Source organism: Theropithecus gelada, chromosome 9 (assembly GCF_003255815.1).
Source record: "Theropithecus gelada isolate Dixy chromosome 9, Tgel_1.0, whole genome shotgun sequence".
Classification (NCBI taxonomy): Eukaryota; Metazoa; Chordata; class Mammalia; order Primates; family Cercopithecidae; genus Theropithecus; species Theropithecus gelada.
This window is the reverse complement of record NC_037677.1, coordinates 32,309,368-32,337,093: the sequence shown is the minus strand read 5'-3', so window position 1 is coordinate 32,337,093 and position 27,726 is coordinate 32,309,368. Positions and strand designations below refer to the sequence as shown.

At 38.6% G+C, this 27,726-nt stretch overlaps 1 protein-coding gene across 1 annotated transcript in view; it reads right to left on the bottom strand.

Moving 5' to 3' along the window:
- ST8SIA6 (ST8 alpha-N-acetyl-neuraminide alpha-2,8-sialyltransferase 6) overlaps positions 1 to 27,726 on the bottom strand; it is a 131,798-nt gene that overhangs the window by 33,268 nt on the left and 70,804 nt on the right. The window contains exon 4 of the mRNA XM_025397128.1: positions 5,084 to 5,170. Within this exon, the coding sequence (XP_025252913.1) occupies positions 5,084 to 5,170 (87 nt within the window). The remainder of the gene's footprint in view (positions 1 to 5,083; positions 5,171 to 27,726) is intronic.

Below are 27,726 nucleotides of genomic sequence, written 5' to 3'. Positions count from 1 at the left end.
AATTTAAGCATCTCAATGTTATTCTCAAATAGCTGAGTGTCACGTTCAAGCAAATGATTATCCATCATTTTTCTAAAAATCAGAGGGAGAGACTGTGAAGAGCAATAATTTCTTAGACTGAAATCCAGGTAGATTTTTCACAAATTATTCTGTGTATTAGCTTGTCCTTGGAGGGAAGGGGGTAGGGACCTCTTATAGGAGAATCAATCAAATTTTTAAAAGCAGAAAAAGCACACACCTCAACGTCGTTGACTTTGTACAGCTACAACTAAAAGAAATTAGATACCAAGAAAGAAGAGAGAGCAGGACATCTTCAAGTCTTACTTAAATCTCTCTCTAATTGAGTATCTCACAAAATGCAGTATTCAACTAGTATCTCACAAAATGCAGATTCATAGCGGAAACTTAGAATCTCTGGTAAATTTCAGGTAAATCTGAGCCAGACTCACACCTATGCTTGGGATAACCACGCCATCATGGAAAGTGAAAAAGGCAATTGAATCCCAAACAGAGTCTCAGGGCCAGAAAGATCCTTAGAAATACATTAGTCCATGTGGAAAGTCCTAGGCTCCCTGAGAATCTGATGAAAGTCACAGATTCTTTTCCCAGAAACACGTACAAAATCTCACAAACAATTTCGAGAGTTTTAGGAAACCACTTTCATGAACTTCAGATTAAGAATCTTCCTAGTTAAGCCTCTCATATTTCCAGGTAAAAGCTGAAGGAAGTTTGAGACTCAAGCGCCAAGCTGCCAAGTTCTCAGTGTTAAATGAGTAAAAGCTTAGGAATCTGTAAAAAGAGGACGAACCCCCCCGAAGCACAAAAAGAAAGTTAAAATTGCTGAGAAGATAGACTTGGAGAAGCCCTATTTCTTACAAAAGCCAGATGTAAACTGCAGTTGCTTTTCTTTTTTGAGAGAATTCATCTTCTCTTAGCATTTATATTTTCCCCAGACCACGGAAAAGGTCTTCTGTATCCAGTTGTCCTAAAATCAGCTCAAACACATCCTGTCCGAGATGCTTTCATCTTCTCTATCCAATTTCTCTTTGAAATTTTTCTATCTGTCAGTAGCAGCATGAGTATTTCAGATGCAAGATTTCTCATTTGACTTTATTTTTCTTCTCCTTCAACGAGAGAACTGGAAGTTAACAAGTAACCAAGTCCTACTAAGTCTTCAGTCATGGAGCAATTTATTGGGTACCATCTATGTGACAGGCACTGGAGATACAAAGATAAACAAGATCTCGCCATATCCCCAAAGGGTTCATAGTGAAGCATCTCTCTCTTAATATTTTCATAACTACCATTGATGTTGTAGGTGGTCACCATTCTGTAGTTACTTGTCTACAGCCAGCCCCTACCTGCTCTGATTTTTCTACACTACCCTCCCTCCTAATACTCCAACTTGCTTTCATTCATTATGCTGCCCGAATACTTTCCCTAAAACAATAAATTCAATTTGTAATTCCTTTGCTAGCAATATACCTCTTGGGCTCGTGGTATCTACAGAATGTCTGTGGACTTTACTCTGATAAGCAGATCTCTGTGCATCAGATCCTTCCTTGTCTGCCTGAAATTATCCTCTTTTCCTTGTGTGCCTAATAGTACAAGTTCATTGCTCCATCCCAACTGGCCTTGAAACTTATTGGCCTTTCTTCCTGGCCTCATCAGTCCCAAATTGGTCTCACCCTCCCTTTCCAGCCATCTTCAGAGCTGTAGCTCAAGTTCTGCCTCTTTTCACAAAACATTTCACAAAACTATATCCCACAGTGCTCTTGCATTAGTATATCACAGTATTTGTCTAAATCACTCATTCTGCTATTCAATCATAAATATTCATATTTATATTTCTTATCTTTCTAAAGTGACTATAAATTCTTTGAGTTCAGTAAGAAAACATTACACTTTTTTTGTTTACTTTCATGCATCCATTTCTTTAATGTTTTTTTTTTTTTTATTGAGGCCCTTTTTGTGCCCAGCACTCTACCAGGCATGAAAAAAGGCTACAGTGCTCTGACTTAGTAAATCTCAAACATTTGTGGCTGAGTAAACTTTATCTTTTTTGATAGCAAGTGACATATTTATTTAAGAAAAATAACTTTTAAGCTTTCTTATTGTTAGATCATTTGACCACAGGAGTCCTATAATTTTCAAATAATCCCTAGGTGTCAACAGTTGGAAGTTTCAAAAATCGGGTTGCAGATGAGTTTAAAATATGTTGACTTGTTTGTATTCTTCCAAATTTAATGTAACTTTTGTAATTGCTGTTTAAAAATTACCACATTTAAAAAACTCACATTCTACTGTTCTTCAATTTGGTTGGTATAAAATACTTGAAGTAACTAAAATTAAAAATAATTTAACTACCTGACATCTATAATTACAGGGAACATATCTATAATACTGGCTTTATAAACAAGCCAGAGATTCCCCAGATTTGGCTAGCTATATTGGTAAAAATTTAGGAAAGTAGGTGGTTTATTATTATTTAATTGCATAGACTTCTGTTGAGGGTTTCTATAATTTAGTTTAGAAATATGCCCATAAAAAGAACATTACAATATAATAAATATTCAAGTCAATAAATAAATGTGCCTTTTCTTGGGTTACCTTCCCCCAAAAGAATCCCCAAGAAGGGGATTTCCTTTTGCTCTTATCAGGCATCTAAGCTAAGGGCAGATCTAAATCCAACTCAGAATGGAAATGATTCGAAGTTGGCCTTCAGTTCTTTTTTTTTTGAGACGGAGTCTTGCTCTGTCATATCATCCAGGCTAGAGTGCAATGGCGTGATCTGCAACCTCTGCCTCCCGGGTTCAAGTGATTCTCCTGCCTCAGCCTCCTGAGTAGCTGGGATTACAAGTGCGTGCCACCACTTTTGGCTAATTTTTTTTTTTTTTGTATTTTTAGTAGAGATGGGGTTTCACCATGTTGGTCAGATTGCTCTTGATCTCCTGACCTCAGGTGATCCACCCGCCTCCTTGGCCTCCTAAGATGCTGGGAATACAGGTGTGAGCCACCGCGCCCAGCCCCTTGAGTTATTTTAAAAACTGGGTTTTCCAGGGATTCAAAGTTGGCCTTCAGTTCTTTTGAAAACTGTTTTTTCCAGGGATTGCTGGAAGCTCTGCTCAGCTTCTCTGCCTCTCAGCCAAATTTTGCTTTTGTATTCAGCAAGTTCTTTATAAGAAAAACCAGCCCAAATTGATGGGTTCCCCTCACCTTCTGGGCTTTAGTCCTTTAAATTCTCCCTGCCTTGGTGGCGCTCCAGTGTCCTCACACAGGTGTTTGGCATACTTTGTTTTATTTTCATTACTCTCAGGAGGCTTGGTCTCAACAGCCACAAGTAAAAGCTCCTATACTCCCTACTTGGATCATTACAGTCATTACAAATCTATCTTTCCAGTTAATTATCTTAGATTGATCCTCAGTAGCTCACGACCTGAATCTCTCCCTCTTCTTGTCTATTCTGTATATGCAGAAAATCAGACTCTGTTATCACTTGCTGACCCTGTGATCATTTAGGTTATGATTATGCAATTTTCAATCTCATCTTCCTGCCACCAGGACCTCTCAAATCCAGTCTTAAATAGATTGGATTTGGCATAAAACGTCCTGGAAATGAAATAAACAGGAATCCCCTTTCCAGCCTCTCTTCCTAAAATATCAGGTTGGAAAGATGTTTAATGATGTCCTGCAGGAAGTCATGATGATATCCATGTGTCTACCCAGTGGAGGGAAGATACCCATTTTTAGCTTTGACACCACCAGGAAGGTACTCTTTCACCTACTGGGGGTGGAGCAGAACCCCCCTCACATTGGCAGCAGAATCAAAGGCAGTTGGTCCAATCATACCAGCATATTCTGCTAAAGAAGGAACAGGCAGAGCCACTACATAAGGCAAACAAGAAGAGCTGCCTTCCCATATAAAAAAAGAGAACCATACTGCAGATATTTCTTAGAGTATTATAGGGGAAAGCAAAGCCTCTTTAGTAATATTTTTTACAAGTTTAATACTTCAAGTAAACTTTGAAAATAATGAGTAAAGATAAAGACATGTCTCTGGATTGTAATAGGATAAAATAATTTGGCATAGGATGAAATTGGAATGGTATGTACAGGAAAGAATCAGAATGTGGAAAAAAAGGAGGAAGAGGAGGAAGAAAGGAGGAGGAGGAATGAGGAGGAGGAGAGGGAGGGAAGGAGGGAGGGAGAAAGGAAGGGAGGGAGGAAGGAAGGGAGGAAGGAAGGAAGGAGAAGAAAAAGAATAAGGAGGAGGAGGAGGAAAGAAGAAAGAAGAAAAGAAGAAGAGGAAGAGCAAAAAGAAGGAGGAGGAGGAGGAAAGAAGAAAAAGAAGAAAGAAGAAGAAGATGAAGAGGAAGGAGGAGGAGAAAAAAGAAAAGAAGCCTCCCTCAAACAAAAACCAGAACAATCCAGACCAAGCAAGCACAGAGACAACTGACCTTGATTTATGATATGTGGAGGTATGGTGGGTAAGAACTATTAGATAAGTATTGATGCTCCCTCACTGCATATTGCTTTGACAACAAAATTAATTTCTGTCTGGATGGGCTACAAGTTCTCCAACCACAGCCCTATAATGGTCAAGTGACACCTCCTCTCTGGGTTATTACTTAGAGCAACTCACGCCCATGAATGTCACTTGTGTTAAAAAGTGAATGAGGAAAAACTGGAGGAAACAAAAGTTGTTCTAAAGTGATGGGATTATAGATTATTATGTTTTCCAAACATTCTTTAATACTATGATATTTTATTTACTAAATAAATATCAAATATCAGTGGTACCAAAAAACACAACATCTTCTAAAATATAACTTAAAAACATAATAAAATCTTTCTTTTGAATTTGGCATTTCCTGTAATTAAAACAGTGACATAATGCAAATTTCTACACAAGAAATGGAGATGGAATGCCCTGTGGCTCATGACAGGGTCTTAGAATTCAGTCGGCCTCATTGCCAGCTGGGGTTGGTTCTACTTCCCTTTTTAATAACATATTGCCTATTTCTCTACAAAGCAAATGAACAAGACATTTTTTAAATCTCATATTATTTACGAAAAAAATTACCTAAAATTTGCATATTCTTCTGCTTGCCGTTTCCATGGACAACTCTGTATATCTGTGATAATCTGAAGGTAGTCGTTCTCTGAATACCTAAAAATTAAATGTCAATATAATTAGAAAATAATGATCTCATATGTGAGTGTTCTTAGAAGATACTTTTATAATCTGCTCACTTTAGTCTAAATATTTTTTGATACAAGATGAGGCAGAAATAATTAAAATCATACTCATTTCAAAACACTGAGAAAATAAAATTTGTAAATAATTATTATGCTGGTTTAGGGATTTATAACTTGCACATATCATAAGCCAAGTGTAGTATTAAAAACCATGACAACACACCAACTCACATATATATCTTATGGACATTGCACCTTGGCTTGAAATAATTGACAAATAAATATATCTTTATAGATGTTTTATAGATGTTTGCCATAAATACATACTCAATAGATTTTTTTCAGACTCTTAAGTTCACATATTTACCTCGGAATGTATAGACAAAAATTTCCTCCAAATAATTATACTAAGTTATAATTTTGAACTGTATATTCAACACCTGGATTGAACTGTTTTTTTTTTTTTTTTTGAGACAGAGTCTCGCTCTGCCGCCCAGGCTGGAGTGCAGTGGCCGGATCTCAGCTCACTGCAAGCTCCGCCTCCCGGGTTTACGCCATTCTCCTGCCTCAGCCTCCCGAGTAGCTGGGACTACAGGCGCCCGCCACCTCGCCCGGCTCATTTTTTGTATTTTTAGTAGAGATGGGGTTTCACCGTGTTAGCCAGGATAGTGTCGATCACCTGACCTCATGATCCGCCCGTCTCGGCCTCCCAAAGTGCTGGGATTACAGGCTTGAGCCACCGCGCCCGGCCCCCGGATTGAACTGTTGAGAGAGAAGTTTATTGACGTAAAAATCTATAAATAGAGTGGTATACTTTGAGAAGCACTGAGCAGGATCCCAGTCCCCAGTAGATCTCTCCCTATGTGAAATTCCACCATTAAGTATTAATTTATAAAGCACAGAATATCCTTTAGTCTTTGTGTTCTCATTTGAAATGCAAATATCCCTTTGAGTGAGAAAACTCTTAAACTTTATTTCAATTAGTAACTTATTCATTAGTTGCCAGCTATTAGTGATCAAAGGCTCTACAACAGTGAGATAGAATATATGTTGAAGACATAATGGAGAAGAAAAATGAAACCAGACTGATATCTAGATTGACAGAACGTGATGAAGAGTACTGGGAATGTAAAATATGAAAATACATATGAAAGACTTTTTCTTATTTTTCTAAGTCTTCTTGAAAGATAATTGTTTAAAGTGACTATAATAATATTTGAGGTGGGGTTATACATGTAGCCATAAATGCATGACAACTACAGAACAAAAGCCAGAAAGAGGTGGAAGCGGGGAAGTGGAAATTGAAGTGATATAAATCATTTGACAACTGACAGCAATAAGAAAAAGATGAATACTCTTCACCTAAAACAACCAGCAAAACCAAACAAAATCATAAAAATGTTATCATAAAAATACTCAATCCAAAGGAAGGCAGAAAAAGAGGGAAGGGAATAAAGAACAGGTAGCGAACAAACAGCAAGATGGCAGATTTAGGCCCAACTGTGTGACTAATCTCAACAAATATAAATGATCTAGGCATACCAATTAAAAGGCAAAAAATGTCAAACTGGGAGAAGAAGATGAAGAAGAAGAGGAAGAGGAAGAAGAAGTGGAAGAAGAAGAAGAGGAAGAGGAAGAAGAAGAGGAAGAAGAAGGGAAGAAGAGGAAGAAGCAGAAGAAGAAGAAGAAGAAGGAGAATAATAATCAACCAATCCACATGTTGTCTACATGAAACATATTAAAAGTAAAAAGATAAGAATATAAAAGTAAAAAGATAAATAGAAGTAAATAAAAGTAAAAAGATAAGAATCATTAAAACAAAGTTAGAAGGGCTATATTCATAGTATATTTCTGAGCAAGGAATATTATTACAAGAAAATAATATTTCCAAGCAAAGAATATTAATGAAAAAAATGAGATTAGAGTAGAAATTGATAAAATCTTTACAATTCAATGCGATCAAAAACTCGTTCTTTGAAAACATCAATAAAATTGATAAAACTCTTGCCACACTGATTAGAAAAAAGTGAGAGAAGATACAAATGACCAGTACCAGAAATGAGAGAGGATGGAGTGCTAAGAATCCTTAAAACATTAAAAGTATAATAACTTTATGCCAAAGTTGGTGACTTAGATGCAATGGATATGTGTTGAAAGACACAAACTACCAAAGGCCACTCAAGAAGAAACTGATAACAAATAGTCCTATAGCCATTAATAAAATTGATTTTGTAATTAAAATTCTTCCTGCAAAAAAACCAAACAAAACACTAGGCCCAAATGGCTTCACTGAAGAATTTTATCAAACATTTAAGGAATACTAATATCAATTGTAGGCAAAGTCTTCTAGAAAATTGAAGGGAGTAAGACACTTCCCAACTCACTATATGAGAACAGGGTTACCCTGATACAAAAATAAGGAAAAAATATTCGGAAAAAAAAAAGGCCAGAATTTCTTATAAAGATAGATGCAAAAAATCCTCAACAAAATATAATTGAATTGAATCCAACAACATGAAGAAAGGATAAAGCACTGTGACCAACTGAGGTGTATATCAGGAATTTGGTTTATTTTAAAATCAATCAAGGCAGCTCACCATATTAACAGAATAAAAAAAAACACAAATAATAATCTCAGCACACAAAAGGATTTGACCTGATCCAACATTCAGCAATGACAAAAACTTTCACAAAATTTAGTGAAAAACAGAATTTCCAACTTGATAAGCGCATTTTACAAAAACACCTATGGCTAGGATGATACTTAATGGTGAAAGACTGAATGATGAATGCTTTCCCCCTACAATCAGGAAAAAGACAAGCATGTCCACTTTTACCATCTCTATTCCACATTGTATTAGAGGTCCAAGCAATGCAATAGAGAAGAAAAGGAAATAAAGCCATCCAGATTAAAAAGGAAATAGTAAAACTGTCTTTATTCAGAGATGTCATAATCATCTAATGATCGTAGAAATGATGTATACATATGCCAACACTTGACAAATTATATACTTGAGTTGAAGTTCATTGAACATTACTCCTCAAAAAACTTTTAAATGTTTATTACTAAACTAAAAATTGTATTTTCCATGATGCTATAACTAAGATAATAAGCACTATATATCAGCTGTTTTTAAGGATCAAATATTTAAAATTTGAAATATGATTTATTATGAACCTAGAGTATATTTAAATTGATATGCTTTTTTAAAGAGTTCCCTGGATAGCTAATAAGTTGCTATCCTCCTATAAGCTCTCAGACTGCTTTGACCAACATTACTATAATAGCCTCTCTCACGTTAAATTTAATTTTGAGTTTACATGTTGGTTTCTCAGTCTGTCCCTTCCCCTCAGGACTTTGAGGACTGGCCATTTCTGGCCCAGCACAATCCCTACGACGTGCTGATTTGTTTTTATTAACCTAGGAAATGCATTTTATTTATTTATTTATTTATTTAGAGATGGAATCTTGCTCTGTTGCCCAGGCTGGAGTACAGTGGCGTGATCTTGGCTCACTGCAACCTCCGCCTTCCCGGTTCAAGCTATTCTCCTGCCTCAGTCTCCTGAGTAGCTGGGATTACAGGCACACATCCCCGTGCCTGGCTAATTTTTGTATTTCTCATAGAGACGAAGTTTCACCATGTTGGTCAGGCTGATCTCGAACTCCTGACCTTGTGATTCGCCCGCCTCATCCTCCCAAAGTGCTGGGATTACAGGCCTGAGTCACTGCGCCCAGCCTGGAAATGCAGGTTTAAATATAAATACAACATGTAATAAGGTCATAAACTATTCTGAATAAGCTCAAAGCTTGGATTATGGTTTCCACTTAAAACTTCCCTCAGTACTGACTTCCACTGACTTTTCCTATTTACAAATCTCCCCATTTAAAGCCCAGCCCTCCTTCAATTTATCTATCGCTTGAGAATTCTCACATTAGAGCTAATAGCTCATTAGTCAATTTTCTCAGTCCAGTAATCCAATTCACCCTTCTTAATTTCCCAGTTTCTTAGTATTAAAGGCATGCGTGTGTGTGTGTGTGTGTGTGTGTGTGTCAAACTACTACCCCCTTTTTCCATGAGTAATGTATACATTATCTATACCCATCTTCCTTTTTGGGCTCCATCAATAGTAATCAATGTAGAACTTGCCGATTAGGTCACAGGAAATGGAGAAAGGGGGTTATATTGCTTGGTAGTAGAGATCTAACCTCAGCAACTTAAAGAATACAATAAATCCCTATCTCTTTTTGGCTGACTCTTGGACTTGAGGGAAATCTCCTTTCTCAGCCCTCTTTGTTGGCATGGCGTGGGTTAAGGATCCTCTCGTTCCTTCCTCCATCCTTTATCTTATTAATACTCGGGAGTTGGCTCATACAAGCTTATGGGAGCTGACTGTTAAGTTTTCAGGAATGTTGTGAACAGGTTATTAAACCATTGGTAGCTTGAAATCAGGCAAAGTTGAAGCATTTACGCCACAGGAATTGGTAAATTTGACAAATCAGGTTTCTCTGCTTCCCCCCTCCACCCAAGCTAATAGTAAAACATGAATGAGCTCACCATAGCTCCTATGCTTCTCATCCCAGCTGTGAGCCTATTGGCCTGGCTCCCACTCATTCATTATCCCCATAGTTTGAGCTTCACTGAGGCTTGCTGAAAAGGCCAGATAAGATTTTGCTGCCACTTCTAACTCATCAAATAAGACTGATCCAGAGTGGTTCTGGGTTGTACAAAACTAACATGTAGCATCCAAACAGCAAGGACTACCTTGGCAAATTAAAGATGACGTTATTAACACCAAAATTGTGTGCAAATGCTCCTGAGTATATGATACTTTTACTTTAGCTTACTTGAAAAGCAGAGATTTTTTTTGCAATCATTCTTGCCTGTATATTGAGCTTAGTCTGGAACATTAAAATTGCCGTCCACGGACAATTGGGAAAAACATGCATTGTAGAATATGGATAGCCTTTAAAATATTTTGTTTTAAACATCCCTCCCCCTGTATATTGTAGCTGGTTCCAATTTAACCTAATATTGAAAGATGCCAATCATAATGTATCTAAGTTTACTGGTAAGTTAGCTGAATAAAACGGCCTTTGACTTTATGGTCACTGATATGTAAAATGAAGTGAATACCTTATAGCAGACCCATCTATTATTAGATATACTTCTGGTCATTTTATATTGGAAGACAGTCCTCAAGGTACTTACTCCCTGAGATTATGTGTTCAAAAAGTTATTTTTATGTCCAATCTAGAAATGAAGCCTTATCCTCTGATATTATAGAGGGGAAAACAAGAATAAGGGATATCAAAGGGAAGTTTTTTCTAAGTGCTTGCCCTTTTTAGTGAAAGTTAAATCACCAACAGCTTTTTGAGAAAATTAAGATTGCCACAGGATCATCGCAATTATAAAATGGAAGCATGGTTGCAACCAAAAATCATTTGAGGAGGAAAAATCACATGTGTGCTCCAGCTGTGGGCCAATTTGGGGATAGGCGTGTCTCTGCAACAGCTTCCTGTTAAGTAAAATGTTCTAAATCACATCATATTTTCTGCACACTTACATATAGAGTTGATTTTCAGTTTATAAAGCATATATCTCACCCCAAAGTCTTGGGAGGTAGCTCTGCTTCAGATATCATTTCTGTGTTTCTGGATGACAAAACTGAGAGTTGTGAGAAGATAAACAGCTTGCTCAATATTGCATTGCATGTAGATGAGCTAAGAATTAAACTCATGTCTTTTGATTCACATTCTGGCTCTTTCCAACATATCATGTTGTGTCTCATCTATTTTCATAATGAAACTGAAAACTAATCCCATCAGAAACGTTTTCTGTCCCAAGACATACAATAAATCACACTAAATAATGCAGCAAGTTATGTTCAAAAGAATAAATAATATCTATTTAAATCATTATTAGTAATACTCAAAATGAGCCACAAATTATAAATAACCTACTAAATGATAATAAATGTCATATTAAAATTTTAAACATTTTCCTAGAAACGTCTCTTTGAAGATGAAGACCCACATGCTGTGACTAGTTTTATCTCAATTAAGATATAAATAGGGCTTATAAAGCACTAGAATTTATGGTTAATTAATTAAATGATTAAATATTTACAGTAGTTCCCCCTTTCGTATGGTTTCATTTTCTTCAGTTCCAGCTACCCATGGTGAACCACAGTCCAAAAATATTAAATGGAACATTCCAGAAATAAACAATTCATAAGTTTAAAATTGTGGACTGCTCTGAGTGGCCTATGAAATCTCACATCGTCCTGCTCCATCTTGCCTAGGATGTAAATCATCCTTCGTTCAGCAGATCCACCCTGTCTATGCTACCTCTCTGCTGACTTAGTTACTTAGTAGCTGTCTCAGTTATGAGACTGAAATAACATGGTATATATAGAGTTCTGCACTATCTGTGGATTCAAGCATCCACAGAGGGTCTGGAAACATATCCCATGCAGATAAGGGAGACTACTGTATTGGGTACTTACTACGTACCTAGAAGTTATCTTGGAGATACTCATTTACTAGTCTTATTTAAGCAGCTGAGATACCGACTTGGTTTCCTATGACATCTCTTCATGGTGAAAGCCCGCCATTTTTCATCCATTGAAATAGGTGGGGATAACACAGTAATATTAAGTCAATAGTTTTCTGAGTGATGTTCTGTGTAGATCAAAAAGTCTTTTGCAGCATTTTCACCAAGCCCCTGAAGAGCTCAGCTGTACTTGAAAATAAATTCTGCAAACGAATACAGTGCTACAAGACGTTCAGTCAATATAGTCAATCATTTCCACTGAGTAATACTCTTTAAAGGAATAGCTAATGAGTGTATGAAAGCTAAACTAGAAGTGCGTGGCAGGTAGACTGAGTTGAGCTATGCAGTGGCACTGACATTTTATCCACTAAAGGGAAAAGAGTCCAATTCACATTGTTTTCAGCTATGCACGATGGTAACTTCTAATTAGAGTGTCATGGGTATTGTCAACTGGCATGGGAAAAAGGGATCTGAAACTTTTATTTTCTCCATATCTTTTAATGTCCCTCAGACAAGTTAAATAAATATTAGAATATAGCTTCAGAGATTAACTCCTGAAGATGCCAATGTACTTCTTCACAGCTCCAGTGAAATCTCCAAAGTGCTAAAGTGTATTATTTGAAAAAGCCAGGTGTTCTTTTTTTTTTTTTTTTTTCTTTAGGGATGCTTCCTTTGTTCTAGAAAATTAACTTCTCGGGTAGACGTATTAGGCATATACTTAAGATGTGCTAGGAAATGCTGTGAGCAGTGACTAACCTTAGCCAACCAAGAAAGAATGGTGCATCTATTTACAAAGAGGTGGGATGCGATGTAGGAAAAGCTACACAGATTGGTGGAGCACACTAGGGCCATCAACAGGGTAGAGTAAGACAGCTGTTCCTACCCCCAAATCTACAGGTGACCCAGAAAGAGCTGTGATTGTAGGTGAAGACAAGGGTGGTAGCCTTTGGTAGAAGATGCAGTCATCCCTAATCCCAGCTCACAGGAGGAATCCAGGGGAGTAAATCCCCCAAACTCTCTCTCCTTCCATTCTCCTGCCAATGACTCCCATAGGCTGAACCTAACCAAAAGCCAAAGGGTAAGAGGGTCCAACTAATGTAGTCCAAGGAAGTCAGCCTCAAGGACATGCAGCAAGAAGAAAAAGGACAGATGGTAGATCTGAATGATCAGCCAAGAATTTATAGCACAAATGGCAATCTATTCATGATGCTATTTCTCAGCATTATTTTGGGGTAACTGAATTGCACTTCAATGGAAAATTTGATACAATGCCAAAATCAACCAGTAGCTCACAGCAAAACACAAAACAGAATTTTCAGTTGTATTAGTCCATTTTCATACTGCTAGGAAGAAATACCAGAGAGTGGGTAATACATAAAGAAAAAGAGGTTTAATGAACTCACAGTTCCCTATGGCTGGGGAGGCCTCACAAACATGGAGGAAGGCAAAGGAGGAGCAAAGGCACATCTTACATGGCAGCAGACGAGAGTGTGTGCAGGGGAACTGTGCTTTATAAAACCATCAGATCTCTTGAGAACTATTTACTATCACAAGAACAGCATGGGAAAACCCATCCCCATGATTGAATTACCTCCTACCAGGTCCCTCCCACAACACATGGGGATTATGGGAGCTGTAATTCAAGATGAGACTTGGGTGGGGACACAACCAAACCCTATCACTTCTTCTTTACAAATATCTGCAACCTGCAAATATATCACCAGGATACAGAGAATCAATAAACAAATAATGAGTCTGATATTTAAGATTTTCATATTTCCTCTTGTCATACGATCACTATAAGATTTCTAAAGATGAAAAAATTAATGGCCCACTTTTCAAGGTTCAAGGAAATCTCCAGACATATAAGAGGATATTCAGAGATGAAAGTGACAATTTAGTGATCTTATACTATCAGTTTTTACAAATAAGACCTATAAATTGCAGAGTCTGATAGAACCAATAAATTCACTATTTCACCATTTCTTGAAGTTACAACAGTAAATGAGCAAGCATGCACAGAACACCTGCTAAGATTCTTAAGCCATATATGAGTGGCTGTTAACCTTTTGCATCTTCAGTTGTCCCAACTCACATACGCTGAGTTGTCCCTTCCCTCCCTCTTGACTCTCCTATGCACAACTCCTATATCTATTACATATCCCTACAGCACTTATCCTTTTTTTTCATGTATTTATTGAAAAAATATGTATCGGGCATTTGCTATGCATGAGACACTGTTCTATGCATCAGTAGTAATCAACACAACACAAAAATCTATGTCCTTCATGGTGGATTACAGGCATGGTGGCTCATGCCTGTAATCCCAGCACTTTGGGAGGCCAAGGCCGGCAGGTCACCTGAGGTCAGGAGTTTGAGACCAGCCTGACTATCACGGATAAATCCCATCTCTACTAAAAAAAAAAAAAAAGTAGCCGGGCATGTTAGTGCATGCCAGTTACTTGTAAGGCAGAGGCGGGAGAACTGCTTGAACCTGGTGGGCAGTGGTTGCAGTGAGCTGAGATCACACCATTGCACTCTGGCCTGGGCAACAAGAGTGAAACTCCATCTCAAAACAAACAAATAAACAAACAAAAACACTATATTCTCATGAAGTTTATATTGTAAGGGTTGATAGCAAACTGAAATAATACATACATTAATAGAGTGTTACAGCGCTAGGTACTTCAACGTACTAAGTAATAAAATAAAAAAAAAGAAAAGAAAAGAAAAGAAAGCAGGACAATAGGGAAAGAAAGTATTAGGAACAGGGTTGCAGTTGATGTAGGGTGGCCAAGGAAGCCCTCACTGAGAGGTGATAAATGAGCAAATACTTGAAAAATGTATAATTAATTAATTAATAATTAGTAAGCTGTGCAAATATGAGGGGGTGCAAGTGTGGGCAGAACATTCTGGGCCAAGTAAATGACAATTGCAAAGGCTGGAGATAGAGGCAGGCATGGTGTGTTTGAGGGACACAAAATGATCTGGGTGGCTATAATCCACCTCTGAGTCACTCCTGAATCCAGTCATGATGGTGGCAGGAGATGAGATCAGAAAGTTAATAAGAAGTCTGATGGTATTGGCCTTGCTATTCAAAGTGTGGACCTGAGACTAGTGGTATTGGCATCACATAGGATAGGCTTGTTAAGAATGCAGTATCTCAGGTCCCATCCCTGACCCACAAAATTAAATCTATATTGAAACAAAATCCCATAGGTGATATGTAGTTAAAAGTTTTTATAGCTTGATTGCAATATAATTTGTATGCCACATAACGCACCCCTCATACGTGTACTGTTAAGTGGTTGTTGTTATATTCACAGATGTGTTCAAACATCACCACAGTCAATTTTACAACATTTTAATCACCTCAAAAAAAAAAAAATCCTGTATCCTTTATCACCCCCTGCATCCCATAAGTTTTGGTATGCCATATCTTCATTTTCATTCATCTTAAAGTATTTTCTAATTCTCCTTTTGATTTCATAATTATTATATATTGCTAATGGATGACCTTAGTCATTATAAAATCTCCTTCTTTATCTCTTAACTTTTTTGTTTTAAAAAGTCTGTTTTGTCTGATATCAGTAGAGCCACTCCAGCTTTCTTGTGGTTGCTATTTGCACAGTGTATCTTTTTCCATCCTTTTACTTTCAATCTATTGTATCTTTGAGTCTAAAGTGTGTCTTCTGTAGACAGCATAGAATTGGATCTTGTTTTTAACTCAGTGTGACAACCTCTGACTTTTGATTGCGTGATTTAATCCATTCAAATTTAATATTGTTATTTTATGTCTGCTATTTTACTTTTTGTTTGCTGTATGTTTCACATTCTTTTTTGTCTCTCTATTTTTCTTTTATAGCTTTGTTTTGACTTAGGTAAATATTTTCTAATGTAACATCTTACATCTTTAATAATTTTAACTATTTTCAATGTGATTGCTCTAAGGTTTACCATACACATCTTAACTTATCAGAATCTGCTTCAAATTCATACTAGTTTAATTGTAGAGATACATAGAAACATTATTCCTACATAGCTCTATTCTTTTTTCTCCTTTATTATATTATTATTATAGGTATTACACCTATTAATGTTACAAACCCAACTGTACCTTGTTATCATTATTACTTTATCATCTCTTGTCATTTCTATAGCACAGTATACCTTTGCTCCAACCCACTTCCTTTGTGCTGTTAATGGCAAACATATACATATATATTTGAGAAGCACTTGTAAGAACCTTGTAGGTCACTGGAAGAACTTTGTCCTTTATTTTGAGTGAAACTGAAAGACTTTGGAGCAGAGAAGTTATCTGTCTACTTACAGAAGTAGGATCCCCCTGCCTACTTTGTTGAAAATAGTCCTTAAGAGAGCAAGAGGTGGAAGTTGGGAGAAAATTAAGAGATGTTTGCCATCATCCAGCAGAGGGATGAAGGTAGCTTAAACCAAAGTGGGATTGGTGGGGTTAGGAAGAAATCAGCAACTTCTGGTTTGATTTGAAGGTAGCCAATACGATTTAATTATAGATTGGACATGGTATGGCTAAAAAGAGAGGAATCAAGGATAACTCCAAAGTTTCAGGCCCAAGCAACTGGCAGGACAGACATGTCATTAACTGATACAGGGAAGAGTGCTAAAGTGCAAAGTTTACAGGGAAGTCCGGGAGATCAGTGTGAGATAGACTAGGTTTGAGATCCCTTATAGACATTCCAGGAATGCTGTGACTGAACAGGGATACATACAAATCTGTGAAGAGGTTCAGGTGGGAGATAGAAATTTGGGAATTGTCAGTATGGCATTTAAAACCATGAGACTAAATGAGGTCCTTGAGGGATGAGGATGAAGAGAAATGACGCCTGAGCATTGAGTTCTGGACATACAGTGTCAAAAAAAGGAGACGTGAGAAGGAATCTACAGTGAAGAATGAGAAAGGGCCAGATGCCATGGCTTATGCCTGTAATCCCAGCACATTGGAAGGCCGAGGTGGGAGGATGACCTGAGGTCAGGAGTTCGAGACCAGCCTGGCCAACATGGTGAAACCCCTTCTCTACTAAAAAATACAAAAAAGTAGCCGGGCGTGGTAGCACACACCTGTAATACCAGTTAATTGGGAGGCTGCGACAGCAGAATTGCTTGAACCCAGGAGGCAGAGGTTGCAGTGAGCTGAGGTCATGCCATTGCACTCCAGCCTGGGTGACAGAGTAAGACTCTGTCAAAAAAAAAAAAAAAAAAAAAAGAATGAGAAGAGAAAGCCACTGTATGATAAATATTTGTTTAAATATACGACTCTCTTAATATACTGTGGACTGCCAAGAAATAGACATAATGTATTTATTGTCATGCTCCTTGTATACAAGAGTTCTGAATCCCTTCTCAACCATGTATACTTTGAAAAAGCTTCCCAGTGAGTCTAATGCACTCTCCAGGTCAAAAAGAACTCTTCCTGTGCTTGCCATGGTATTGGGCACATAGTAGTTGCTTTGCGTTTCTGAAGTTAATATTTAATATATGACTAGAACTTAAAAATGTCCAAAGCTTTCAGACATCAGTTTTGAATGATGACAGTAATTAGCCATCAGCCAGGATCTTACCAAGAGAACTATACTGATACCCAAGCTGCAAGTAAGGTACTGCTGCATAAGATAATGCTATCTAAGTACATTTCTATTATGGATGCTTGTGTAAAATAAGTTACAAAAAGTGAGGAACGTGTATTACTATTTTGGAGCTGGATCACTTTTGAATAGTTTCACATTATACAATCAAAATCCAATGCCTTTTTCTTTCAAATTTCTGACTTACAATTCTGCTGTCATTAAGAGTGGCGCCACCGGGCACAGTGGCTCACGCCTGTAATACCAGCACTTTGGAGGCAGAGGCAGGGGAATTACTTGAGGTCAGGAGATTCAGACCATCCTGGCCAACATGGTGAAATCCCATCTCTACTAAAAATACAATAATTAACCAGTCGTGGTGGCGTGCACCTGTAGTCCCAGATGCCTGGGAGGCTGAGGCAGGAGAATAGCTTGAACCCAGGAGGCACAGGTTGCACCGAGCTGAAATCGCGCCACTATACTCCAATCTGGCGACGGAGCGAGACTCTGTCTCGGAAGAAAAAAAAAAAAAAAAAGAGAAATGCCGGCCGGGCGCGGTGGCTCACGCCTGTAATCCCAGCATTTTGGGAGGCCAAGGCAGGCGGATCACCTGAGGTTGGGAGCTCCAGAACAGCCTGACCAACATGGAGAAACCCCATGTCTACTAAAAACAGAAAAATTAGCCGGGTGTGGTGGCGCATGCCTGTAATCCTAACTACTCAGGAGGCTGAGGCAGGAGAATTGCTTGAACCCGGGAGGCAGAGGTTGCTGTTAACCAAGATCGTGCCATTGCACTCTAGCCTGGATGACAGTGCTGGACTCTATCTCAAAAACAAAACAAAACAAAACAAACAAACAAACAAAAAAGAGTGGTGCCTTGGAGTAGTGAAAAGAGAATAGTTAGAATTTTATCCAAATCCCAGCTCTGCCATTTGTAACTGTCTGATGTTCTGGAAGCCATCCTCAGAGCTCATTTGTCTCACTTGTAAAATTAAAATAGTAAAATGTACTCTGAAGAAATATTGCAAGAACTATACATACATTTAAATTACCTGGCAGAGACTTAGCCCACAAAAATGGTAATTGTGACTATCACTATTGATAATTATGGTAATAATAATTATCATCATTATGACAAAAATAGAATAATGTAAAGCATTATGAACTTAGTAATGGGTTAGTTATCCATGACTATGTAGCAAATTACTCCAAAACTTCGTGGCTTAAAATAACAGTAAACATTCATTATTGCACAGAACTCACGAAGTCTCTTATGACCTTTCTTGAAAGTCACACATTATTTCTGCAATATTCTGTTGGTTACACGGGGCAGCCCTCTTTGGGCTGACAGGGACTATAGAAGTGTATAAATACCAGGAAGAGAGGATCTTTCAGGCTGCGATCTGAGAGACCAAAATAGATAGCCTTTTATGAACTAGGAAGGACCACAAGGTTAGGAAAACAAAAGTTACCTACAGATCGAGGGTACAGGGCATCTAGGATGGCAACTCCATAAATTCCCATGGCTGTAAGAAAAACCACACTCTTTCTAAACTCCCTAATAGGAGCTATTAGGCAATTTATCAGGCTGATTTATAACCCAGATAACCTTAGCTATGACTGAACGGAGGACAGCCTTACAAACATTGTTTGCTGGCAAGCAACTCCAGCAGACCTTAAGCCAGTTTCAGCAGTTTATAGAGGCTGTGCACAAACTGTCTTTCTGTCCTAGAGTTCACCTTTTGACATAAGGAGCCGAATTCCACCTCATTTAAATGCTAAAACCCACCCCAAAGTGAATATGGGATGTATGTTACATATATAGCACATGAACTTGACTCCCCCTTATAAATATGCATAACTTTTCCCCAAAACCTGCTGAATATGCTCGACTTTACCATGTAATACAGACCCTGTGAGGCATAAAACCCAACCCGCTCTTCCTCTCTTTAAAGAGAGAGCACCTATGGTCCATGTTGGAGACTCTCTTCCCAGTTTGCCAACTGATATTGCCGATAAAGCCCTCCTTTCTACCATTTTAGTCACCTCGCAGCTCTGACTACCACACATAGCAAATAAACTATACCTTTAACATTGCCTGTTATATTTGAAGACATTGAAAACAGCAACAGATTTGCTTTCTTTCCCGATGCCACTTTTAAAATTGAAAATAATTCAAATTACTTCTCAACGACTTTAAATAAGTTTGATTATTTTTATTGCCATCGTCTTCCCAGAAAGGCTTTGTTCAAATGACTAGTTATTTGAGGAAGTATGAGGAAGCCTTCTGATATGAATGTGTAATCAACATTGTAGTCTAACTAGCAAGTCAGCATTTCCATTTTTCTCTGAGAGAAAATTCGGTTTTGTTTCCACTGACAAGTACTTATAATAAAATAATACACGATTCCAATCTTCAGCATAGTAAATATGATAGTAAGGAACTCTTACCAAGTATTAGTTAAGGAATTCAGATTAGGATTATGCTAGCTATTTTTTAACATCAACAGCCACAATACACACACACGCGCACACACACACACACACAAAAACACATGGGAAAAATACAGTCTTTTATTTCTCATCCTCCCACTAACAGATTGCATGACTTTGAACAAGTCATAATACCATTTTTTTACCTTTAAACTGAGGGAATTAGATTTAAAAAAAAGTCATATATGCTCATAGTTGAAACAAACAATATACGAATTCAAATAATTTAAGAGAGACTGTGCTTTTAAACTCTTAGATTGTGATTATTTTTCATGTACTCTTTGAAGTACAGAATGATTGTTAAACCACTTTTTAATAAATTTGACATAACTTTTGTTTAAATGAGAACATTTTCAGAGACTTCTATCATACTTTCAATATTATTAGCTCGGCCGGGTATGGTGGTTCATGCCTATAATCGCAGCACTTTGGGAGGCCGAGGCAAGTGGATCACCTGAGGTCAGGAGTTCGAGAGCAGCCTGGCCAACATGGTGAAACCCCGTCTCTGCTAAAAATAAAAAAAATAGCCAAGCATGGTGGCGGGCACCAGCTTCTTGGGAGGCTGAGGCAGGAGAATCACTTGAACCCAAAAGGCAGAGGTTGCAGTGAGCTGAGATCATAGCACTGCACTCCAGCACTCCAGCCTGGGTGACAGAATGAGACTCTGTCTCAAAAATACATACATACATACATACATATATATATATTTAGCTCAGCTGCCCTCCCAACTTGAAATTTTCTATCAGCAAACATAGCCTTTGCTTTGATTACCAAGAAGAATTTCCCAAAATACTAAGAATGTAATATGTTGGTATGAATGGCTGTTTTGTGTTGATGTATTATTTTCTGATCTATAGCTCTTCTTTTCTTCCAATTTCATATATATATATATAGGGTCTCACTCTGTCACTCAGGCTGGAGTGCAGGGGTGTAAACACAGCTCACTGCAGCCTCAACCTTCTGGCCTCAAGAGATCCTCCAGCCTCAGCCTCCCAAAGCAATGGAATTACAGATGTGAGCCACCATGCCCAGCCTTGGAACTCTTAAAAACTGATGAGAAAAGGCAAGGTAAAAGGTCAGAGGTGAGTAGAAAGACAAAAATGGGCACATCGCTTTAAAAAGCAATCAAAGCACCACAGATTTAAAGCAGAATGGAAACAAGTCACACAGCATTCTAGGCCAAGAAAATCTTGTCTATGACCAAAAATCTTTCTTCCTGATGGGCAACTTGAAACTTAGGATACTTGCATAGTTAGCAGGCTATCAAGTGATATGCTCACATTTGGGCTTTTTGAAGTTTGATCGCCCATAATTTATGCCTTTTCTTTTCAAGCAGCAATCAGGTCATGTTGTTCTCGCCAGGATAATAGAGTTAAGAACACTTAGGGCAAGTCTTTAGTTCACATTTCACCCTGCAAAACGGTGCCTCCTGAGTAACAACTTTATGCCACTCCATGAAGAAGATATCTTTCAGAAAATTCAGTTGTTCCCGGTGATTTTAAGTGGTACAGCATGAAATAGCTCATCAAATATAGACACTCATCTATGGCATAAGCTGCACTTAGTCTATGCAAGGCAGATGTTCCAAATCTGGATTCTGAGCATTTGTATTTTACCCCAGAAAGCTATCTGAATACAAGTGAGCCCACCATGCCCTAGCAATTGTGCAGAAAGTCACAGGGCAGTGGCTTACACGCTATTCCTTAGAAGACATCTCAATCCCTTAGTAGAGGATCTATTTAAATGCTCTGGTGCTCAGAAGATGTACAAGATTGCTGTGCTCAGAAGATGTACAAGATTGCTGCTATTTAAAAAAAAATGTTTCTTCCCACCTTTAAGAGACGCCCTAGAGGCCTATAATCAATAGAATGATCAGAATGGTAGAGCTATATAATACATACGTGGCAGAGATGCCTGGCAGACTACCACTGATTGGTTCTCCCTTTCTGTAGTACACACCTGTTGCTACAAGCAGCTGCACAGCCACACACTTCATTCCCAAACACCCACCGCACATCAATGCTACTTGCATTTTATTAGACAAAACCCCCAACATGTCCCTATGTCCCCAACATCTACAGGGCCAGTACCAGATGGCAGAGTGAGAATGGGAGTGATGTGTGCTCCCTGCAGGCTGCATGCAGTATCAGCTTTCTCTTTATTAGTAGTCACTCTTGGAGCAGCAAGATGGTTGAAAATGGCTTCATCTTAAGATGGAAGGAACCAGTATCCCTGAATCAACATCGCGGGGAAAAGCCACCCAGGAGGGTTGGTTGCCTGATAAAGAAGGAATATTTTGCACTGTGTGAGAGAGAGTAAAATTTTGTGCTCAGACTTCCGAGTTTTGAGAGATTTTGTTAGAGAAGTGCATCTACTCTAACCAAATGGTAGAAACTGAACAAATCAAATGGTACATTTTCTTGGGAGCCAGGACTCTTGGGGGAAATGAAAGAAAAGCATAAAAAAGAGAAGGCAAAACAACAGAAGCAAAAAAACCCAAGAAAAGGAAATGAGTTCATTTCCTGGGTCAGCACCTCTGAAGTATCTGCTCTTAGAAAAATCATTTCATTTATCTGAGGCAACGAGCAATAAGATGGACAGCTTGGATAGCCATAGAGACATTTTTCTAAAAATATAAGCAAGAAAGATTACAAGTAATAAGTTTGCCATACTGAAAAACGAGCAAACTAGCAGTGATAAGAAGGCTATAAAGCATTTTTAATACAGTATAATATTTTATCTGGGAGATAATGTACTAGGAAGAATAGAGCTACAGAAAAGCAGAGAAATATTCAAGGGAAAAGGATGGGGCAGGAAAAAAACAGAAAAGTACAGACTCAAGAGAAAGAGTCAAAGAAGTTAAAATAGGTTTCAAAAAAGTGTTGGTTTATAGATTTAAAATTTTTTTGAAATCTAGGAATTAGAGTTTGTCAGGCCTCTGAGCGCAAGCTAAGCCATCATATCCCCTGTGACCAGCGCGTATACATCCAGATGGCCTGAAGCAACTGAAGAACTACAAAAGAAGTGAAAATAGCCAATTCCTGCCTTAACTGATGACATTCCACCGTCATGATTTGTTCCTGCCCCACCCTAATTGACCTTGTGACATTCCTTCTCCTGGACAATTGAATCTCAGGAGCTCCTCACTGAGCACCTTGTGACCCCACCCATGCCTACAAGAGAAAAACCCCATTTATCTGTAATTTTCCACTACTTACCCAAATCCTATAAAACTGCCCCACCCCTAATTCACTTTGCTGACTCCCTTTTTGGTCTTAGTCCGCCTCCACCCAGGTGATTAAAAAGCTTTATTGCTCACACAAAGCGTGTTTCGTGGTCTCTTCACATGGACACGTGTAACAGAGATGGTATAAAAATGCTTTGAAAACCTAAGAAATACATTCATTCAATTATTTGTTTATTCAACAAAACTTAATTGAGCAACTGCTGTGTGCTGAACCCTTGTGATTGGCACCAGGGGATAGACACGTGAACAAGACATTGTCCCATTCATTTTGGAGCTCAAAATCTGAAACACAGAATAAAGAATTATGGCACAAAAGACCCTATCCCACTCATTCTCCTAATGGCAACTGCTTAATTTCCACTTATTCAAAAAATATAGTTAAGACTAGGGGAGAAAAAGGGCACTTTTCCCTTGAAAGGACACAAAGATAGATGTGTACCCGCCCCCCACCCGCTACACCCTTGTTCTGCTCTCTAATCTTTGCACATACCAGAGATTTCGTAAGTTCTGTGAGTACCTGGTTTTCTGCACGTACCAGAGATTTTGTTTTGCACATACCAGAGATTTTGTAAGTTCTGAGGCAAGGTCACAAGACGTGTTTAAGTAAGATAAACTCTTGCTGCCATAAACCTGCTCTCCCGCCTCAAAGTTTGAACCAAAATATCAGAAATGGCGGGAACCAATCATAGTTAGCCAAATCGCCTTGTTCAAACGCTAGCCAATCATATATCTGATTTGTATAATAACTCTATGCCCACTTTTCTTAGACTATATAACATTGTTCGGAGCTCAGTGGGGGAGCTCTCCTGCCCGTCTCGTTTCTCGAGCGAGGGAGAGTTCCAGGTTCGAACCTGTAATAAAGATCCTTGCTGCTTAGCTTTGACTCTGGACTCTGGTGGTCTTCTTCGGGGAATAAACGGTCTGGGCATAACACCCTCCCACTATAACTCCATCTTTCTAAATCCTATTTTAGCAATGTGAAAGGGACAGATAGGCTGAAGAAAGAGAAGATTCTAAGTTTTTAACAGACCATGACAAAAATAGGGCCAGATAATTATTTCTAAGAAAATGAAATTACTTTTTTATCGCCATACACTGAATGGCTTTCCCCATTGTGCTCCCTAAGTCTGTAATAGCACACACAGTCCCTGACCATAGGCAATACAACCAAAAAAATTAGTCTCCTGTGTGCAAAACAATACTTTTATAACAATAGGCAATTCATGCCTGCTCTCTCTAGACCTTTGCCAGAACAGAATACCAGTGCAGGCTAATTATATGAGCTAGCTGAAAATTGCATGTGTTTAATGGAAAGGCACCCCCCTAAAGAATTGCTGAGAAAAGGCCTTAGCACCCAAAACAAAACAACAGAGGAGTGAGAGGGCAAAAATGGGGGTATGGGCACCCGGCATTCTCATTAGCATACCGCAGTTAACCACTTTTGTTGATTCACATCAAAGAGTTGTCAAATTCTCTGCCTTGAAAAAGATGCCTTCCATGATTAGAGAATTTTCTCCCTCTCTCACTCAAGTGTTTTGCAAAAACACAGATATTTGTCACTCTCAAGTTGAGAACTTTGTCACTTTGGAAAGCAAAAACAGGTAATGTCAGAGATCACTGAAGAGAGTCAAAGGCAAGTTTCACTCACTAATTTGCACATCTGTCAAGCAGTATAGCCAGCTTTCCACAGGGTCCGGTGGAGCAAAGACCAATTTGCCCGTTCTACTTTTCCTGCATCATTTTGTCACACGTCTGATGTGCGGAGGGTGCCACAAGAAGTTTGGAACTCAAGTCCCTCAGGAAAACCTTCATAAAGATCCTTGTAACACCCACATACCCAACAAACAACAAACAAAACAACAGCTTCAACATCAAAACCGGCATGTAGTGCATCTCCAGTGCATGAACTACTTTAAGTCCACCCCCAAAATCAGTGACTTTATCTTGAAAGGGGAGAAGCATTTGCAAAAGTGTTCATTCCAACCAGTCTATAGAAACCTAGAGTCCTGGCAGGAATGATGGCCTGCTCCAATCAGGGAATTTAAGAAGGGCTTAAAGAAGGGACTTTTCGACCAGGCGCGATGGCTCACGCCTGTAATCCCAACACTTTGGGAGGCCGAGGCGGGTGGGTCACGAGGTCAGGAGATCAAGACCATCCTGGCTAACACGATGAAACCCTATCTCTACTAAAAATACAAAAAATTAGCCAGGCGTGGTAGCATGCACCTGTAGTCCCAGCTACTGGGGAGGCTGAGACAGGAAAATCGCTTGAACCCGGGAGGTGGAGGTTGCAGTGAGCTGAAATCGCGCTACTGCACTCCAGCCTGGGAGACAAGAGTGGGACTCTGTCTCAAAAAAAAAAAAAAAAAAAAAAAGAGAGAGAGAGAGAGTGAAGGGACTTTTCCCAAAGATCTAGGCAGGTTGTAGAGAAATACAGGGACAATAGTAGGGGACTATTAACAGCTTATCCTTAAGTTGAAGGGTCCAGTGGAGGGAATGGGAGAGAGGGAGAGAGAGAGAGAGGGAAAGTAGGAGTGAAAGTGAGAGAGAAAGAGTAAGAATGAGAAAAGGAGAGGGTGAGAGTCCTAATAATAACCTTAGCGTTTGTTCAGTGAGGCAGCCCTTCTTTCAGTGAAGGATGTAGGCCAGGAGTGTTGGGTCACACCTGTGAAAGGAAAATATCTTGGACCCCCAAAATCACTAAGGAAAACTCAAGCTGGGAACTGCTTAGGGCAAACCAGCCTCCCATTCTTTTCAAAGTTACCCTCTGCTCGCTAAGATAGGTGCGTATCCGATTGCCTCCATTGGAGAGGCTAATCAGAAACTCAAAAGAATGCAACCGTTTGTCTCTCACCTGTGACCTGGAAGTTCCCTCCCCACTAGGAGTCTTCCTGCCTTTGCTTCAAGTTGTCCCGCCTTTCCAGATGTACTTCTTACATATATTGATTGATGTCTCACGTCTCCCTAAAGTGTACAAAACCCAGCTAGGCCCGACCATCTTGGGCACATGTCATCAGGATGTCCTGAGGCTGAGTAACAGGTGTGTTCTCAACCTTGGCAAAATAAAGACTTTCTAAATTAATTGAGACCTGTCTCTGATTTTCTGGGTTCACATTTTGGTAACCATGAAGGGATTCTGAGTGGAGATGCCCCTGACCTCTCACAAATCTCCTTTTGGTGCCTGGTACCAGCATGAGCTAACTTTATAGCTCAAATCAACAGGACAATTTGCTGAGGTCTGAGAGTACCTTCCAGAGAATCCCTGATCTCCCAAAATCGGGTTGAGATCTAAAGTTTATTTTGCTGTACAACTCCTTTTTGGGGGACTTTACGTGCTTCCAACTGGAAGGCATGACGATGGAAGGCAGGTACCTCCTTTATGGAGCTTGAGCTCCCTTCCAACAGGGAAGATGAGTTTTGTTTCATTTGTTTCCTGCTTCTAGGATGGTAGAGAGCAGTCTACAGCTTGAGACCCATCACTAAGAAACTGGTTTGGGATTCTGTCTTGCAAATTACTTTAAACAACAAACGTTAGTATTTAACAACCAGCTGGTGTTAATTTCTGCTTACACTTACAGCACTCAGAAATCATATAATTTGTGTGATCATTGTTAGTTTTGCTTAATGGTTTTGTTGTTTGTTTCTGTCTTGGTCAAATCCGAAGAGGAACCCTAAATTATGGGGAACAAGGTCTCTGAAGTGGGAGGAAAATGGCCATCAAAAGGAAAAAAAAAGATTTTTAATTTTAACTACAAAAGGGGCTTTATTTACATAAGAAGGCCACCTTTTTGCCAGCCAGACCAAACTGAAAGAGCAATGGCTGTACTTCTGAAACAGCAGCATTTTGTCCTAGCTGAAATATGTAATAAAATTTAAAAAAAAAATTTTTTTAAGGAGCTGCATGGTTAAAAGTCAGCTTAATGAAAAAGCTAACAGCCAAGATATGTGTGTGTATATGTGTGTGTGTGTATGTGTACATGTTTGTATTTGAAAGGCCTTCCTGTTTTGGGATTTTTTTTTTTTTTTGGTCTGTTTTTCTCTCCTTTTTTTTGGTCTGTTTTTTTCCTTTTTCTTCCCAGTTGACTGAGTTCTCTTTTCACCTGATTTTTTGACTAACATAGTTACTGCAACAGAGGTTACTCTTGAATTTTTAAGAAAGAGTGTAGTTTAATTTTATGTTTAATTTGACTCAAATAAAAACTGTAAAAGTTTTTTTTTTTCCTTTTTCTTCCCAGTTGACTGAGTTCTGTTTTCACCTGATTTTTTGACTAACATAGTTACTGCAACACAGGTTACTCTTGGATTTTTACGGAAGAGTGTAGTTTAATTTTATGTTTAATTTGATTCAAATAAAAATGAAAGTGTCTCCCTCTAGTACCACCAGACTTTTTCTCTCTGTACCTTATGATACAAATTTTGCTATTTGATTTTCACCTAAGTTGCTTCCTTTAATGTGCAAACTTAAGGCTATTTAGCTGACAACTACCTAGGGTTGTAAAACAGATTATCAAGAATCTGAAAGTCTATAATACGAAAAAAGGGGGGGGTTATAAATCTATAAAATGTACTTCCATCGGCATGCCTAATACGTCTTTATATGTATTTAGGTGCTGTGTGCACAATGTTTCACTAC